At 43.4% G+C, this 19,226-nt stretch overlaps 1 protein-coding gene across 1 annotated transcript; it reads right to left on the reverse strand.

Moving 5' to 3' along the window:
- Positions 1-207: 207 nt before the first annotated feature.
- On the reverse strand, positions 208-18,266 carry hgd (homogentisate 1,2-dioxygenase). The gene is made up of 15 exons (XM_037080138.1): positions 18,131-18,266; positions 7,722-7,853; positions 6,410-6,481; positions 5,983-6,071; positions 5,776-5,881; positions 5,541-5,600; positions 5,369-5,460; positions 5,181-5,215; positions 4,981-5,060; positions 4,718-4,817; positions 3,801-3,925; positions 1,939-2,043; positions 1,431-1,557; positions 852-1,033; positions 208-745 (listed from the first exon to the last, which is right to left on the reverse strand). The coding sequence occupies exons 2-15, from the start codon at positions 7,734-7,736 to the stop codon at positions 602-604; spliced, it is 1,332 nt and encodes a 443-aa protein (XP_036936033.1). The 5' UTR covers positions 7,737-7,853; positions 18,131-18,266; the 3' UTR covers positions 208-601.
- Positions 18,267-19,226: the final 960 nt, after the last annotated feature.

A 19,226-nucleotide genomic window follows, 5' to 3' on the forward strand; every position in this document is an offset into this window, starting at 1 on the left:
TTGACTTACCAATGCAACTCTATTTAACATGTCCACAGAACCAGGCTACTGCTGCTCAAACTCCATTTAAAGGGGCCTGAGATGATCTGTGTTGGAACCTGTCATTTGTTGAATTTAGCAAACTCCATTTCTAAACCACAGTTGAGTAATGTTGGTCTGTTAGCCGTCGAAAACATGTTAAAAGTCACAGAAATTGTTGCAGAAAAATCTGACCCAAGTCGTCCACAGTCTTTATTCAGTTCACATTACAATCTGCTCACACATGGCCACTGAAATGACACTGACTAATGGAATATCTGTCTAAAGTTAGATCATGCCGACCCTTTTTATCAGCCAAACCTGTTAGAAACTCCTGATTGCTAATCAGTTTCCATTTATATACATTTAAATGTACAGAAACCATATATGTTGCCTGGATGTTATTTTAATTTGGTACGATAAACAGCAAATCTGTTACATAGTTTAATTCTTCTATAATTTCCCCAGTAGATCTGGTCAAAGAATGAAAGCCACAAACACTGGATTGATGTACTAATGATAGTTACATTCAATAGAGTGAAATTACAATGTTTTATCTTTATCTGTGTGTCATGCTGTTTTACTACGGTTTGCTGGGCTTCCAGTTGGGATTGAAGTGGCTGCGGAGAGGTTCCCAGCACTGGTAGTAGCTCTTGTCAAGTCTCTGGCACGTTTGTAGACCCCACTTGGTCACTGCCATACTGAAGGACGACTCAAACATGAAGGCCTGAAGGAAAGAAGGGCACGTCACAGATATAAGCAGCTATGGCATCGACATGGTTTCCTTTCCAGATTTGTATAATGTAAAGCTGAAGTATTTTTTTTTTTGTTACCATGGTTCCCTCAGCCACCCTCTCAGGTTTGAGCTCAGCCGTGCTGTTCTTCTCGAAGCACTCAGCGTCCGGGCCGTGTGGGGTCATCATGCTGTGGAGACTGGCCCCTCCAGGCAGGAAGCCCTCCTCTTTGGCTTCGTAGTGGCCGTGGATCAAACCCATGAATTCACTCATGCAGTTACCTAAAGAAACAAGCAGGAGGAGCCATAACGCAGCACTGTAATGGCTGCAGTTGTACTCAGTACCACTAGATGGCCTTATAGGTCTGTGGTGAAAACAGACAAAAGGCGCTCTGCTGCTGCCTCAGTTAGAAGGAGTCATACAACAGGTGGACTGTTATCACCCACTGTCTTGACACTGGTGAGGGGGAAATGGACATGTCAGCTTCTGGTCGGCCTGTTTCACTCCATGATAGGTTAAAACTACCCTCACTAGACAGAATTTGACAAGTTAGGATCAAAATTCAGCCTTGTCTTAACAACCAGGCTCTCAAAAATTCATTGTTTCTGTCTTCTCATTTCACAAAATATGAACAGACCCTGTTAGAGGAGGGCATGTAATATGTTATCATGGTCTTACGATGATAGTACGGAGGACGGAAGGTGTGGTCGGCAACACCCCACCGAGGAGGGAAGATGACAAAGTCGGCGATGGCCACACCTGGTCGGGTGGATTTGGCAGTCAGCACGGTAAAGATAGATGGATCCTAGAGAAAGATCAGACATCAAGATTACATGACTACAGGCTGAGAGATGGGGTTAATTCACTTAAAGGTGCATGATGTCGAAAATTGTCATTGACTGGTTGTTTTTATGCCTAAAGGAACTAAATAAACTCTCTCTGTTTTCATGTCTGATTAAACTGAATAGAAAAACTGGCCTTAAAGGACAACACAGTTGTCGTCCTTTAATTCCCTCAGAGAACAGCTTGTTTATCCACTTATGGAAAAGAGTTTGTATTGTGGCCTTAATTCTGACTTTCAGATTTCTTCACCAAAACCACACAATGCCCCTTCTAAGGCAGAGAGGCAAAAACATTGCAAAGTACTGTATTGTACTGGTGTGCGTCTGTGTCCTTGAATTCTCACCGCATGGTCGAAGGCCACGCAGTTGATAACCATGAAGTTCTTCAGGTTGTATTTGTACGGTGTGTAGTTCCCATGCCAAGCCACCACATTGAACGGAGAGAAATCCTGCGTACAGAGCACAGAACGAAACAAATGAGCCGAGTCTACCCCAGCAGCAAACACAAAAGACTTTAAATTGAGCTTTTCACTGGGAAAAAGGAATAATGAATAATGTCTTTGTAATCTTAAATTCCCAGAGAGAGTACTTCTTGACATAAAGAGAGGGGAAAAAAAAAAACTTGTCATAATGACAAGGGTTGATTGTGAAGGAGGGTGTGCTTCTTTCATTCTTTTCGCCTTCTTTCATTCCCCCTGTTCTTTGTGAAACGAGGCTCCAGGTATTATGGGGTAATTGGCTTCACAATCAAACTTTCCCAAACTTTGAGCATTTTGACGCTCGTGGCGGCGCAGTTATCGGGGGGGGGGCGGCAGTAACAGTGTGTGCAGAGATATTTCTTTATCTTGATTGTTAAAACCACAGCAATTTTATATAGTTTCTCTGTTCTGATAATGTCAGAGCGAAAAAGACATTCAACAGCAGCTCTAAAATCAATATAGTTCATTACAACTCGAGCTGCCTCCTGAGTGACCCGCGTGCTCCTCACACACATGCTGGCGTACACTTCCAGCTAACACACACATATGCATACACAGACATGTCTTTAAGTGAATTCACACACATTACATAACTAATAAACACTTTGAAAAAAAACTGCCTTCGCCACTCACACAATTTACAGCGGTTACACTACAAATGGGGTCTTTGGGAAACCCAGTGCAGGTAATCTCTTGGACATTTGTCTGTGGTAACTCCACTACATTCGATTAAAATGAAGGGGAAAGTGGTGGAGAGCAAGCGCTTGCACACACATGCACACAAAACACAAACATATTGGCCCAGTCAAGCAAATAATAAGTTAATTTGAGCAATTTCAGCGCTCTGCGGGGGAACAAAACAGCAGGACCAGACGGGAGCAGCAGCATCTTCCCTGAGATGAGGCCCGCACCCCCTCCCCCACCCTATTTTCTTAGCCCTGTAGCCTCGCCCTCCTGGCTCTGGGAAGGGTGGACACCAGGAAAAAGTGTCAGGTGCAGACAGGATCCTCCACCTCTGACACCCAGCCCATAACAGGGAGGGGATACACAAGCAGAGGCAGCAAGAGAGATAGAAAAATGTTTGTTTTGCTACAAAAAAAGACACTTTCTTGCCCTCGGGTACTTCCTCAGATGAATAATAACAGTGTGGTTTGACACGGTTTCCACGGTTACAACCCCCCCACCCCCGCCCCTGAGAAACCTTTCCTCCCACCTCCTCCCCGTCTAGGTAAAAAAAACCTCCTGTCAGACATTATGTGTCGATCCAATTATGCGCCCAACAGGACATTTCAGGAGGGGCAGGATCATTCCCTGAGCGAAATACGGTGAAATTAATGCTTAACTTGGGAAAGGTTTTTTTCCCACAACGCAAAGCTTCACAGGTACACTGCCTGTAACTCCTGAATGTCTTAACTAATTATGAGTGATTAAGACTCATAAGGGAGTCGAGGCGGAAACCTGCTGAACGGATAACAGCCAACGCTTTGATATTAAATCATCAGGGATGGCAATTCAATCGGCAGCAGCAGCTAATGGATCACATGCTTCACTTGGACCATTTCCTGTTAGGCACTGTTGCGATTCAGTGGTGTCAACTGAAGCGAACACCTACCTAAATAGGGTAATAGGGCAGGAACGCCATATGTGTTGGCTCCTGTCATACGGTGTCTGTGTACGCGTCAATTTACTGACCCACAGAAAACTAAATATAACAAAAAAAACATCACCTGTTGGCAGGCGAAGAACTTTCCTTGGTACTTGTTGATGACGGTGTAACCTGTGGCTACTTTACGATCCTCGTACCAAGCAACTGGACACAGGAAGTCTCTTGGGTTGGCAAGACCATTGGCTCCTGGGAAACCCACAAACATAGTCATAAAAATGCACATATGCACACAAAAACATCAAAATCTGCACAACAGCATACAGCCACGTTAGCTACTCTGTGACTCTTTGCACAGTACTTTAAGCTTAATGCTAACATCGGCATGCTAACTCGTGTTGACGCAGTGTGGTATGTGTATTTTATTGCATTTCTGTATCTATTATGTGTTGTGGTTTTATGATACTAACAAGTGACAGCTGTATGTTTTCATTAAAACAAGACGAAGTACAAGAGCTGAAAATTAGCAATAGATATAAACTCATAATGCTAACATGCTAACTTGATTGGAGTTTAGAGTTTAGTGTGTTCCTGTGCTAACAACAGCTAATTAGCGCAAAAGAAATAGGTGAGGTGAATAGGAATGTCATTCGTTTTGTTGCTATCTGATCTTAAACCAATATAGCACTGGATAAACTGGAGTTTTTACCTAAAGATAAGACATGATTAACTGTTATTATGGTTCATCCTGAGGGGAACATGAATACTTGCCAAATTTCATGACAATCCATCCAGTAGTTGCCAGTGACATCACTGGATGGATTTGTCAGATTAAATGCAGCTTCCTTTGGAGTTACAAAAGGCTTTATACATCTTATTTCACATTTCGAAGAGGTACTCCACCAAGACATGTGAACCACTACTGCTAACATAGCTAAAAAATATAATAGACTTGGAGAGAAGGTGCGAACAAATTAAGGCAGTTATAAGAGACAGACATGAAGCGGTTGATGTGCAGTTTTCAAGGAGGGATGAAGGCACCTATGGGTCCCAGGTCAGGGAGTTCAAAATGGGCTCCATAGACCTCCAGTATGTAGCCTCTGGTTTCTCCAAACACATCCACACTGAAGCGCATCCCTTGCTGGACAAAACACACAAAAAAAAATGGCGATGACCCCAGACCCTTTTTCCCTGTCACTTAAATTTAACGGCACTTTTGTGAAAGTACCAAAATACGACTTTCTAAATATGGTAAATGGGGTGTGAGGGCAGACACACCGGTACATGAAAAAGATAGACCTCACCTGGATGACACAGATCTCGTTCGGCTCGACCATCATTTTCCCAAACTCTGTGGTGATCAAGATCTCGCCCTGCTGGGGGACTAGAGAGGAAAACAGAACAAAGAGAAAAGAAAATCTGAGGGAGAATAAGGACTGGGGATTGAGCTATCATTGTTCTTGTGATAGACGACAGTGAAAACATCAACAACCCTTTTCCTCACCAATCAGAAAGTCTCCATCCGAGTTGTTGAAGCACCTGGAACGAGAAGAAAAAAAAAACCCCAAAAAAACAGAGACAACTTGGAAATGAGCGTCAGAGCGTAACCAAGGATTCTGTAGCCGTTTGATATGTGAAAATGCATCTGTTTGTTACGTGATGGGACACATTTGCACACAAATACATACACACCTGTCAACCATGGAGGTGTTGCAGGTGTACATGTGGATGCCGATGCCGTTGCGAGACTTGGCGTCTCCAGCACCACAGACAGTGTGCAGGCCCTGCAACGTACAAAATCCCAATCAGCAAACCGAGAATCTTTAACTGAAAAATAAAACAGAAAACAGCGAGTTCAACTCACAGCCACAAAGTCCACTTTCTTCTCCGTAGATTTGGGGATGGTGAACGGCAGCCATCGCAGCTGTGAGAGAAAACTCAGCGTCAGAAGCTATTATGCACGATATAAAGAGGAGACTTAAGGAACACACGTATATGTTTAAAAAGATCTCCTTATCATGAGCGATGATCAGGGGCTCCAAGAAGGTTCCCAGTCTCTCTACTCGAGGTTAAGCGCTTCCTTTTGAGCCTTTCCATACCTGGTTTGGGTCAGGCTCCACTTCGTTCCAGTTCTCTGTTAGGTTTCCACAGGGCACTGCGGTAAAGGGTTTATGTTTGACAGATGGCAAGATGCGGTAGAACCAGCTGGAAAAGGAAAAAGTTTAAGTCATTCTTTTTTCGTCTAAGCTCCATTTGGTTTTCTAGTGATAGGTGAGACGTTTTGAACCTCAGCAACAGGTGAATACCTTCTCCTATTAGCTGGCCGCGGGCAGGTGAAGGCAGAGCCAGAGAGCTGTTCAGCATAGAGGCCATAGGGACAGACCTGAGGACTGTTCTGTAGAAACATCATACTGGATGTTAATGCTGCAATATTAATGATTTTCACGGATATTCATGAACTAATCATTTCCTCATGATTCATTAACATATTTGCTCTCAGTCTGTTACCATATAGTCCTCAAATCACACTTATTGAGCAATTACTCATTAACGATTCATTTGCTACCAAGTAATTTCTGATTCGCTCCTCAGTAACTACTCACATTTTTGTGTGTTTTACTGTAAAGTGTTAGGCAAGAAAACAGAATCAGTGAATAAATATTAGTATGAACAAACGCTAAAATGACCACTGTGTGTGTGTTTTTTTTTGTTTTTTTTTTTTTTGTGTGTTACCTGTCCCTCAGGTAAAGCTCCTGGACAGCGGGGGTCCTCAGAAGAGAGCTCATTCCCAAAACCACTCAGGTACTGAGTGAGAAAGAGACAGCCAGCATTCATGTTAAGCCAAGTTAAAGTAAAAAAAATAAAAAATAAATGAAAGCACATGTAAACACCACGCGGCTTCATTGTAATGCAGGATAAATGTGTTCATGCTGGTTATAATTAAATTTGAAGGCTTGTCATTAAGGCTTGTCTTTTGGCTAATTGTCGTCATATTGATTCACATTAGATCTATGATAAAACAAACTGCTGTTGTGCCAAATTTCCCCCCCTCGCAGGCACCCATTACTTTTGTGTTACTGCGTCGCAGACTAATTGCGCACAGTACGTTTTGGTCAATATTTCAATTATGATAGCAATATCATTCTCCCATCCGTCTGCACTGGCGCTGATCACCAGCAGCCGCGTCTGCATAGACATACACAAACTTGACACGGCGTGAAGAAATGTTGCTGAGTCACTGTTAGTCTGCAAAAAAAACAAAAGAAGAAGAAGAAGCGCGCTCACGGGCATGGATGGGTTCCATATGTGCGCGTTCATGCGCCTCTGTGCGTGCGCAAAAGCCTATGCCTCGCGAGGAATTGTTACGTAAAGACGCATTTAATTCAATTCAGTGGGATGTTTTTTAGTGTCCAGCAGCAAAGACTCTTAAAACAAAGCCAAACAAAGAAAACGCACGAACTGTCAGTCAAAGAAAGTCATTAAGTCACGTTCATTCTTAAAATTTTGCTGGCCGAAGCTTTTGCCAGTGAGCTGACTTACCTCCACTTGTCCCTAATGCTTTAGGTTACAGATATATGGACATCTCCACGATAATGAACGCCAGTGAAATAAAGTAATATTCCATTGAATTAATGTTTGCTTGAAAATACACCAATCTAAAATGTTTCAAAAATGATATCATATTGAGGATTTCCCACCTACATATTGTTGTTTCGTGAGGCTGTAGAAACTTCTCAGACCGCATCTGGGCAGCTGCTGAATGCAGCGCTCTGATTGGTCGCCGGCAACGCCTCCTATCAGTCAGCCTGTCTGCTTGTGTTAAGAGTTAATGATGGCTCCATGCACAGTTTAACTTTGCGCGTTTCTGCCCCAAGATGTAAATGATCTATTCCTGAACTTTGTAATTTTTTTTTTCGTCCATGCAAACTTTCACTACTTTGCACTCATCTGAAACTTTTAGGGCTTGGCAGAGACGCAGATCATAACAACCAGGGGATGAATATTTCTAACAATATAGTGTTGGATAAAGCCATCGCCGCCTTACCTTGAGTCCAGCCATCGTTAAAGCCGTTCAAAGGGTCTCAGTGGTTACAAATGAACTTGCAGCTGTCCGGACTCTTTACGCATTCTCCTCGACCGAAATCCGCTGCCGGGCGCATGCATGCCGCTTTATGAACTGGGAGGAAAAAAAGGGGGCTGGATTTATTCTCTTTCTCAATCTGGTTTTAATTAGGCCTTGACTCCGTGACGCAACAGTACCAGGGTCTCATGCAAAGCGGAGGGGATGGGTCAGATGGCCAAAATGTGCGCAAACAAGGACCAGTCACTGCCAAGACAAACAAGAACCTAGTCTAAATGCTTTGGGAGCAGCACGCAGGTAACAAACGGGGCATATTTCATACAGTTACTTGGGGAAGGAAAGGCTGTCACTCAGTTTATGGTTTCTAGGGTGACAGACAGCTGTAACTCTGACATGACCTTTAAGACAAATGCTTTTGAAGGGATTCTTGAGTATCGCAAACCAACAATAACTAGTAATAGAAAAATGACAGATATTTAGGCTATAATGAAGTAAGGAAAATGGCAGCCTATAAAGGATGGTGTAACAGACAGCATTAGTCTGTTATAGTGACTTTTATCTCGTCCAAATGGCTGTGACCTCATACTGAACTGCCTGTGTAAACAATGGTGTCATGCTCATCCTCACGTCCTGCAAAAACAAACCTCTAAACGAAAAAATTTGCAAAGTAGAGTCTGCAGTTAAAGCTCCAGAAATCTGCTAAACCATTATTTTCTTGATGTGAGCCCTTCCTCTGTGGACCAGGGGTGGATGAATTATTCAGATCCTTTACTGAACTAATGTAACACACCGTGAAATTACTCCACTACAAGGAAAATTCCCGCAATCAGAATGTTACTTCAGTATTCGGTGTCTAAAAGTAGTAATAATTCTGAAGAGAAATGGTTCCTGATAGTGTCTCACAACTAATTCTGGTGTTTTTATTAAAGCAACATTATGTAGACCGAGTTGAAACTAAGGGCCAACTCGAAAAACAATAAAGGAGTCGTGCAAGTGTGGTGACAAACAGAGGAGGGAGGGGATTGCTAACTGCCAAAAGAAAAAAAAAAAAAAGACAGGGAGTTAGCTAAAACAATGCTCAGAGTAGCTTTTAAGGTTAAGTGTGTAGGTCGGCTTGTAGCGCTGTGGCTGCAGATTGCAACCAACTGAACACACCTCATCTCACATCATCTCCGGCGCTGCAGTTCGATGATATTGGATCATACACTAATGAAAACATTATTATATATGAAAAAAATCGAATTCAGCAAATTTGGAGATGCATGTTTTCGTTGAACAGCAAAGGTATGAACAAGATGTTATCTAAAAAAGTTAATAAAGCTGTTAGAGCTGTGGAGTATATACCTCTGCTATGTAGGAGAATACAGCTGCATAAAATGGAAATACTAAAGCGAAGTGGAGGTACCTTGAATTAGTATGTAAATATAGTACCTAAATAAACGTACTTTGTTACTTTTCCACACCGCTGAAAGCAAAGTGAAATCTTTCCACTGCCGTGGAGCCGAACATGCCACCAGTCTGAGCGCCGTGGCCACCGTCTCTCTGCATTTACTGCTCCGCTGGTTCATCAAGTTGCCCTTAATTTTATCATGTTTTACTCATGCTGAGTTACTGTTTTATTTAAAGTGAGTTCCTGTACAGCTGCATAATTAATTGACTTCTGTTAAAACCAGCATAATACAGCGGATAACCTCTGTATGCTGCAGCGAGCAATTCATTCTCGACATGAGTAACAGCAAAAGGCCTCGGAAAAGGCCTATACATTACTTTACGCAAAATTTATTCAGCTCATTTCTCGAAATAGATGGTCAAACGAGGGGTACCTAATGTCCCCCGTGCAGCATGTATCAAAAAGAATCAATTTCCCCTCTCTCATCCTTGCCTCGCTTCCCCTCTTGTCTATTTCTTTTCTTTTTGGGAGGTGTTGGGAAAGGGTAAATGATGGCAATTCTCATAGCGAGGCGCAAATAAACTCGCCGCGGCAGAAGTAACTGTTCTCCGGCGAGGCGTGCAGTCAGGCCCGGGCCCCCCGCTGGCAGCCAGTCAGGGTGCTGTGCCAAAGACGAGAAAGCCCAATGGCAGGAAAATATCACGTCCCAGTCTCCGGAAATTGATCTGCTCCTTGCATGGAGAAAGAAAATGAGCGATTTTAATTTCATCCCCGAGTCTGATGATAGAATTCTAGAGTATTTGGGTCCAATCCGGATGGTGCCTGTGTGTTTTAAGAGAGGCAGGAATAGCTGGAGACGGGGGAGAGGAGACTGTTGTTGCCTACTGACAGTTATATCTATGCATGCGTAAGTGGGCCATAAATGCTTTGTTATTAGATGCCTGCTGAACTCAATGGCTTGATGGTAAATGGTACACTCACCTGGCACAGTCTCTCCCCATATGCATAAACAAGCAATCTCTCTCTCTCTCTCTCACACACACACACACACACACACACACACACACGCACACACACACAGACACATGCACAGTTACAAGCTTATTCCGTGATATGACATCTTTAGCCTTTCATACCAGATTCAGGTGCCCAAACTTTCATACCTGCCATTCACATGCTTCTAACCCCGTCTATACTCTTCATGTCTGGTGTTTTTTAAAGGGTCAATTCACTTAAAACACACGAACAAATACAAACAGCCTGTCTTCAGAAAAAATACCAAACAGTATTTATACAATTATAGCAGCTTATTATGATCCATATTTATGTTGTTAAGCACGTGTGACCTTTGAGGTTTTTTGTTTAAACCTAACCAAGAAGTTCTGTTGCCCAAAACTAATGGAGGTATGCTTGCAATGGATGTTAGAGTAGTAACACAGTGATTTTAATCCACATCACAATGTTTTCCTAATACTAACGAATACTTTTGTTGCCTAAACCTAGCCAAGTAGTTTTGTTGCCGAACCTTAGGAGCTAGTTTTGTTGTCTAAACCTAACCAAACTGTAAGCATATAACAAAGGCGTTGTTTCGGGAATGGTGATATACATCATTTTGGGATACAATCAACCTTGTTTAGGTATGAGGATGTGTTACAAACATCATATCCCACTATCCCTTTGGGCATCTTGCCACACACAGTGTTTCTGTTCTATTAGCTGAGGTTTCAGATATTCACTTTCAAGATTTCTGCCACCCAATTTGTAGATACTGCTCAGACCATCAAACAAACTCTTGAAGTATGCAATGTGTCTTTCTGCATTGCTGTATGCTATTATGGTTCCATGAAAAACATAATTTACCTTATGGTGTTATACGCGTGAATTGACCCTCTGAAGGCCCTGCAGACTCGCACAGGTGTTGTTAGTTATTATGGGTGGTTAGACCCCCATTCAGGTTAAAGACAGACGAAACTGTGCTGGTTATTGTGCAAGGTCAACAAACTCAATACATTAACGAGAATTATAAAGCTGTAATTTGTTGCGCCCAACAGGTGGGAAATGTCTGTCAAACGCAGTCTATGCACGCCTATACAGTCCAGACAAAAGGTCTCACTGGGAGAAAGAATCACCTGTGTGGGTTTACCAGCAGTGTACAGGGCCTTTAACATGACCAACACAATGGTATTTTATCCAAGTCAGAATTGAGACTTCCGGCATGCTTTGCAGCAATTTGAATACCTTATATGATGTAGACTTCACAATATGTATCATTACATGGCTCACCGTTCATTCAAGGATTCTCAATGTTCAAACCTTCAAAGAAATATATAAGAAATGCTTCTACTGGAGCCAATTTGTGATATTTACAACATTCATACTGGTAGTTATATATAGATCAAGTGTACTTTTGATTAAATTAATCAGGCAGTAGCAAGTAGCAACAACTAATTAGTGTGTGCTTACACACTTTCCTGCTCTTGTTTCTCTGCAGTAATGAGATTCTTTTCGTCTTCTCTTTATTCTTCTTTGAGCCGGGCGAAGAGCAGCAGTCAGATACACTCATTTAGACACAAAGCAAAGCAAAAACACAGCATTATACAATGTAGATAGGTGCTGAATCTAAACAAAACATGAAATGGGGTATTTTGTCAGCATGCCAGTGTCACACAAAATATGACCATCCAGTCACTGCAGACCACGTCAGCAATTTAAAAGATTGCATAGTAATGCGATTTATTCCATTTATAATTCTACTAGAGCTGCTGAAACGATGACAATTTGCTCATTATAGGAGGAAAAGAACCATTGGAACTTAACTTTGTGAAGGACGTACGTGCATATGACACCTGCATTGTTGTCGCCTGGCCTCGTCTTGTGTATCACTGGTGGGTAACTGCTGTATTTGGATGTCACATCTAACAAGAAATAGCTCAGATTCTTGTATTTTGTAATTGCAGCCCTGTTACACGCTATTGCAGCTTAATGTTAAATGACTCCTGACATGAGCCATCCAGTAACACACACACACACACACACACACACACACACACACACACACACACATTTGACAGCTCCATTTAACGCTGATTAGATTTGCAAGGACATGTAGTATACCCTCTCTGTCTCTCCCTGAGTAGGTTGAGTATCTCCTGAATCCTATCTATCGCGCTAATGTTATGCAAATGGTTTAATATGAAGATAAAAGACTGTTGCAGCGTGTGGCGCTCTCCTGGTTCACAGCCTCGTGTTTCCAGGACGATAGCTCTAACGAGGAGGGCACTATTTGGGAGTCATTAAATGATGGCCTTCCTGACATGCACCCGCTCACCACCACCGCCACCCGCCCCGCGTTGGCCATTAAAGCGGCTCACACCCACACCAAGACACACACTACAGACGCCTTTTAGCGCCAGCTACCAGTTTCTTACACATCACAGTGTCACAGAATAGAAAATTACACTCTCCTCCCACAGAGAAAATTGCTTTGGAATTGCTTGGTTATAAAGATGTGCTTTAAAGAGAGGGGGGTGCATGCAATAAAAAAGGACACACACAAACACAATTACTTAAGCACTCTAAGGACAATTCTTACAAGTTAATCAGAGGATTTACCAATTATTGATGTCAAAAGGATTTTGTTGTGTATCTGTTTGTGGCCTATGTTTATGGACTGTATGTGTATGTTGTTGCATTCTGGGTATTTAGTACACATTTCCCTCCTTTGACGTACATGTGCCGAATTAGAGCAGAGCGTATCATGTACACATGAATAGCAATGTTGCTTTTCACACAGCCGGCCGCAAATGAGCTATTAAGCAAAACAATACATGGAAATGGCCACAAACTGTTGGGCCGATGCAAGAAAAACATAATGTGATGCATCATAGCAGAGACACAAGTGGAGAGCTGAAGACAGTAAGGTGAAAGGTGTATGAGCGTCAAGAGACAAGAGAGGCGTGATGGAGATGAAAGGGAGAAAATACAAAGTGGAAAATAGTAGAGAAGACAGAAAGAACGAGAGAAAAGATTCAAGATGGTGCAGTGGAGATAAGTCAGAGTGGACACGGAAGGAGACGAGCAGATGAATAAAGGCCTTAACACACCGGGAAAGTGACGAATAAAAGGAAACAAAATGTCAAAATACTGGCCACCCGCAATGATGCAAATTTGCGAAGGTGACAATGCCTGAAATATGTTACTGGCGCGCTCATATAGAGCCTATGTGTGCTCCTAGTTTCTTATGTTAATTTGGGTAGTGCAATGCTCAACTCAAATGCAGCAGAGTGCCTCTGTATTTGATTTAAGTGACTTAATGTGAGCTAGCTAGCTCATGTTAGCGAGAGCGGTAATGACATTGTTGCCGTGCCAACAACTCTACTACATCCCAAAAGTAAATCACATAAGCTTCTCACTATCCTGAAAGTCCAGTTGTTTGGCAGGCCCACTCCACACATTGTCCTTAAATTCGATGTCTTCATAATGTTGGTTCTTTATGATACAGGGTGATGAGAAGCGCAATAAACTGGTCTACCATTGTCATTAGGAGTTGAGATATGAGGTACATTCCACACAACGACACACCGGCACATCAGCTACACCCCCCTACTAACCAGGAACCACTGCTACAGCGCCCTCCTCAAAGCCACCAGACTCCATTGACAAAAACAACAATTTTACCTCACAGATAATAGTAAGACACACTCCATTCAAACTGACCAAAACCATTTAGTCATTTCACTGCTCCAACTATCACCAACTCTGGTTTGGTGAAAACACACACTTAGTTCACCGAGTTGGATGTGAAAATATTCTTCCTTGAATCTCTGTTTTGACCTTAAAACATGTAATGTAATTATTAGCTTGCTAGCTATCATGCTGACGCATGACGCTTTACCTAAAAAGTAAAGTCGAATATGCTTCAGGAAAGTTTGATGGTGGGACAGAGCAGAAGGACAGGGCTGCTGCTCTCTGACAGACAGTTGCTGAGAGCTGGGACGCTTTGACAGAGAGAGTCGGGGGCAGAGCCACAGCTTCTGGAAGAATAAACACCCAGATTCACACCAGATTCTGCTCTGATGTGGAGCCGTTTGCCAGCGCAAGGAAAGGTCGGAGTTGTTTTTATCAACCGGTCTGTTGCAGCGAATCACAGAGGTGCAGTCCACGTTAAATGCTGACTGAAGGCGAAATGTAGTTAACTTCTGAATGTAGAAAGATAAGATGGAAAAAGAAGAGAGACTTGAGGGAAATAACAGAAAGAACCAGAGTCTCAGGTGAGTGCTGAGATGGGTCAGAGACTGAATTGAACTTTAGTTTCAGTAGTTTGTGGCTACTGTACAAAATAACAAAACAAATAGATCATCAAAGGGCCTGCTGCAATGTTTGTTTGTTTTCTGATTTTTTTAGGCATTATGTTGACTTATAGCAACAATTTTGAGGTTGAGATATTTGCCTAAAAAGGCAGAAGATTGAGTATGACAACCTTTATATAAGCCGACTTGCTTGAAGATTTATAAGTATTTCTTCTCAATTTAGCTGCTCACTACCTTTGTAGGACAATGTGGTTCACTCCATTTCCATGCTAATTACTAAAATGATACCAGCTAATTTGATTGATGATGCTTCTTCTTCCAAGAAGAATAAACTTGTGGTAAAATTGGTGTCAATAATGCATCATTGTACATAATAATGAGCAGTCTTAGTTAGAAATGGTGACATTAAACTTTAGTCACTGTGCTGAAAGATATTCACCACGTAAACATTCAAAAACCTTTTTAAAATAACAACTGAGTTGTCAATATGTATGCATGGATCTGTATCTTTGTACGCACTGCTACAGATGAGCTACGTAGCAGCATGTTGCGGTTAACATAACAAAACGCCCAGTGAGCAGGTAACGAGACACATTGAGCCACAAATGTCCACCTCTTAGATATTCTGTCTCACTGTCCCTGGACCCGACCAGGCAACACACCAGACACCTCATCACAAATAGAATTAGCACCCTGGACAGAACAAAAATGACAGTGGCTGGATGTTTGGCAGGAAGTGTAATGGCATTGGGGTGCTGGTGGTGTTTTTCTGTGTAGGGGAACCAAAGGGCAGGAGTGTGTATCAGTCCAAACACTTAGCGTGGTGCCAGTTATGCTATTCAGCCCTCCCTCTGGAGTGTGTGGACAGGTAGTGAGGATGCCTCCTCTAAATCCGTAGTTTAGCTAGGTAGTTTTGGGGGTTGGTCTGCGATGTGAAGAGGAAAACTTGAGGTGAATGGTCTTTGGACAAGGAATGAGTGTGTTCAACCCCGGAGAACGGGGCGGGTGTGTTTATATCTGTGTGGTTTTCTTGTCCAAGTGTGTGTTTGACTGGGGCAAGTGTGTGACTGATGTTGTATCAATCTGGGAGTGATTGCGCGTGAGTATCGGTGTGTGTCTGTGGACACGCGCGCAATCCCTGTCTCTGTGTATGCATGTGTATATGTGTGTCTGTCCCCAGCACCATCATTAGGTCGTAGGCAGTCCCAGTGTTGGGGGTGTAGCTCGGCTGCTCCTGCGGCCTCTCAGGCCAATTTAGGGGGAGAAAAGCACTTCGATCCTGGCCTGCAAGTCTGAGGGTCCCCAGCGGGAGGCAGCGCAGCCCTGCAATCTATATTGGATTTATTCCTTTCCCATCTACAGGCCCCACACACCCCACAGAGAGGAAGTCTCAACTGCACTCTTTCTGTCCCCTAAGACAATATGTTATGGTACACACATGAGTACACATAATCGTGTAAACACACACAGGCACACACATGCAGACACACACACCTACCTAGTCTATCTTCAAGGCACACTCCCCCACAGCAAGGAAGTTAGAGCTGCACACTTTCTGTCTCTGTGGGAGCTGCACCGGGGTCAAGATATACTGAGATCTGAGAGACAGACAGGATGCAGACAGACAGATAGGCGGACAGACTCACCCAAGCTACCGACACAGTGAGTTATCAGAGGCTGACCATTGTTTCTCCCACGAAAAAATATTGTTCAGATTTATAAAGGCCAAGGTGTAAAATGCATTTTTATCACATTAAAGCGAGAAAAAAAGGAATTTACATAAAACTCAGACAAGGTCAGGGAGAAACGAGCTTCTTAATTTAGTCTAATCAACTGTCATTTGCATCGCGCCATTTGCGCAAGGTATTGCCACTAACTGAATAAATGGACTTCTTCAGACTCAAGGGGGGGCACTCCGGTTTTGATAAGCTGGCAACATAACTGATTTGCATATATTACTTTGATTATCTCATTACTAGGATGATTCTTGCGGAATTTTTTGACACTCGCGCAATCGAATTAAAATTAAGGCACGCAATCAATAAAAGGGCAACGCGGCTGTGAAAACACACGGCACCCCAGGTTTGTATGGTCAACTAGCGAAGATGATGACGGTTATGATGATGATGATGATGATGATGATGATGATGTCGCAGTTGATGTTGATGATGATGGTGATGATGATGATGACCTCTTCAGCTCACGAGCTCCTGGACTCCGTACTAGGTTTACGAGAGTCTCGGTGCTCTTGATTCCTGTGATCAGAGCAGTAATCAGTGGAGACAATGGGGGCCGTGAGATTGCCGCTCTCGTGTGGGTGACCTATCCACCTGCCATGAATCCAAGAGTGGCCCGCAGGCGGCTTACATGTGCCCGCAATCGATAATGGCGCTCGCATCTTTCCTCCAACTCAAGCCATCTGTGGAATGATGAAATCGTGCGTAAAGACGCGCACTCCTCGGGGATAATTTTACAATGCAGTTTAGCCACAATAACCTGGTGTACTGTCGGCAACTGAGGGGGGGCACCAAGTCATCTGAGCTCCAAGGCGTGATCAGGTATCAGTCTGTCACCGTCTCCACACCTGGACCGATGACTGATATTATATCAGATTTAGACTCTGCTGTGCATTTCTGCCATGTTCCGCGCGATTTCGTTCCCAAAATCGGCCACACTGCATTAAGACATGTGGCTCATTTGTTGCCACACACGCACAGAGAGGAAGATCTGGAGACTCCTAATAGACCCTCGCGCTAAAGCGAAAGGCGCACGTCCACGTTTTTGTTTTTTTGTTTTTTCGTTGTTGTTTTTTTTTTTTTGTAATCCATGATGTAAATAATTACAGGCCTGGGAATTGATTTCCTTACGACCTTCTCCAGCAAACGAGGCATCCGAAAACCCTCCCCAAAGCTACTTCTGTTGAAGCATTAAGTCATTAATTATTTTCCTTACATAAGGACAAATTATCGAGTCAGTTGAACGAAATTAGAACCCTTTGTTTCTGATCAGACCGCATTACCGCTGGAAATTACGGATGATGGCTGCGTGCGCGCTCGCCTTTGTTGTTTCGATCATCGCCTGTCGCTCTGAACTCGCGCTAACAAAGTCATTAAATTGACTCCCTCTCGCTCTCATTATGCGGGCTGTTAATAACCGCTAATTAACTTTGCTTACGCGCGCCTTAAAAGCCTCCCAGCCCTCCCCGACGCACGCGCGCACGCACACACACTCTCTCTCTCTCTTCTCCCCCTCTCCTTCTTCTTCTCCATCCTTTCCTTCTCCCCCACCCCCTTGCTCGGCCTCTCGAGCAAAGCAAGTGTCCAATTATGTCAGATCGGGAGGATGGATGGAGGACGGAGGGTGATGAGTCGTCACCAAGGCCACGAGCCAGTTGGGGCCAGTATGTATACGTGTTGCATTTAGGGACAAACTTGTTGGATAACAGAATACGGAGGAAACCATAGCCGTGCCTGTCCTCTAAAGGTGGACTTGGGGGCGTGGAGTTCATTTTAAATAAATTACTTTGTGCCTAAAGATCACGCACGCGCATTCATTTGTGGCCAGAAACGAGGGATGGCGCAGGAAGCTTGGCGCGTAAAGTTGTCGGTGTGAGCGACAGGATGGGAGAAAAAGCGCAAACACACAGACTAGGACGCAAATAGATCTGCCTTTACCTGTTAGAGCAGTTCGCTCTTCCCTCCAGGAGATGGCGCCATTTGAATGACCTGCAAGGCCTCAAGTACAGTCTGCAGGTCCCACATGATGGACTTCATCAGTATCACTTCCATGGCCTTCACTGGAGAGGACGAGAAGAATGCTGGAAGAGAGAAGAAACAGAGCTGATGGCTTAAGAGAACGCTCTTGGATGGATGCACAAATCCTCCATTTGGCTTCCACGTCACTAAGTATATAGTAATGATGAAGCAGAGGACTTCTATAGAGTCCAACGCACTGTGGCACGGCAGCAGCAGGAAACGCAGAGAAAGCGCGCAGCCCGGTGTTTCCCCTTTCGATATTCATCGAGTTAGGATGTTATGCAAATACGGGAGGAGGCGGCGGCGAGGTGGCGCTGGAAAACGGAAGGCGGCCTCTCTCCTCTCCTCTCTTCACCTGCACGTCAAACAGACGGAAAATTGGAAATGTGAAAATTGCGCTCCGACTATTCGTCCCCCCCACCACCCCCACCCCCAACCCTCTAATGTATGCGCGTAATTAGTGCATTTAAACAAAGCGCGGATGTCCTGCTGGCTGAAATGGCGGCTGACATCTCTTTTTCCACAGGGTTAATAACAGTGTGCGGATAAATGAATCAAATTGTGGCCCCCAAATTACAGAGCGACTCTAAATACCCGTCTGTATTACGCACGTCTGTTTGTGACCGCGCAGGAAAAAGGCATAACATTTTATATTGTTATTACTGCTCATTACATTGATTTGCCTGCAAATAAACAAGCTCGGAAGTTTGTGACACGGCAAAATATAATAAAAAAATTAAAAAAAAAAAAAAAGGAAAGAAAAAAAGTTGAGGATGGGTTTGAATGTGACACCATCGGAGTACAGCAAGATCCACGAAGCGCTGCATTGACTTTGTGCCGCCCGATAAGGTGAAAATAATTCATCGCAGGGGAAATGTGCGGCACGAAAAAGGTTAATACGGTGAGAAATGTGTTGCCTGTGTGCTTCTTCTGCTGATACATTTAATAGCATGTGTTGGATATTTTTTTTATGGGGCTGTTAGATTAATAATAATAAGGAGAAGAAATGCTGGAA

This window comes from Acanthopagrus latus, chromosome 19 (genome assembly GCF_904848185.1).
Source record: "Acanthopagrus latus isolate v.2019 chromosome 19, fAcaLat1.1, whole genome shotgun sequence".
NCBI lineage: Eukaryota > Metazoa > Chordata > Actinopteri > Spariformes > Sparidae > Acanthopagrus > Acanthopagrus latus.

What these genes read in the sequence shown, in the direction of transcription:
- hgd (XM_037080138.1), bottom strand. An exon ending in AGAAAGTGGACTTTGTGGCT is followed by an intron (nt 5,461 to 5,540) that starts GTGAGTTGAACT and finishes TGTACGTTGCAG; the next exon opens with GGCCTGCACACTGTCTGTGG. An exon ending in GGGTGGCTGAGGGAACCATG is followed by an intron (nt 746 to 851) that starts GTAACAAAAAAA and finishes TCTTTCCTTCAG; the next exon opens with GCCTTCATGTTTGAGTCGTC.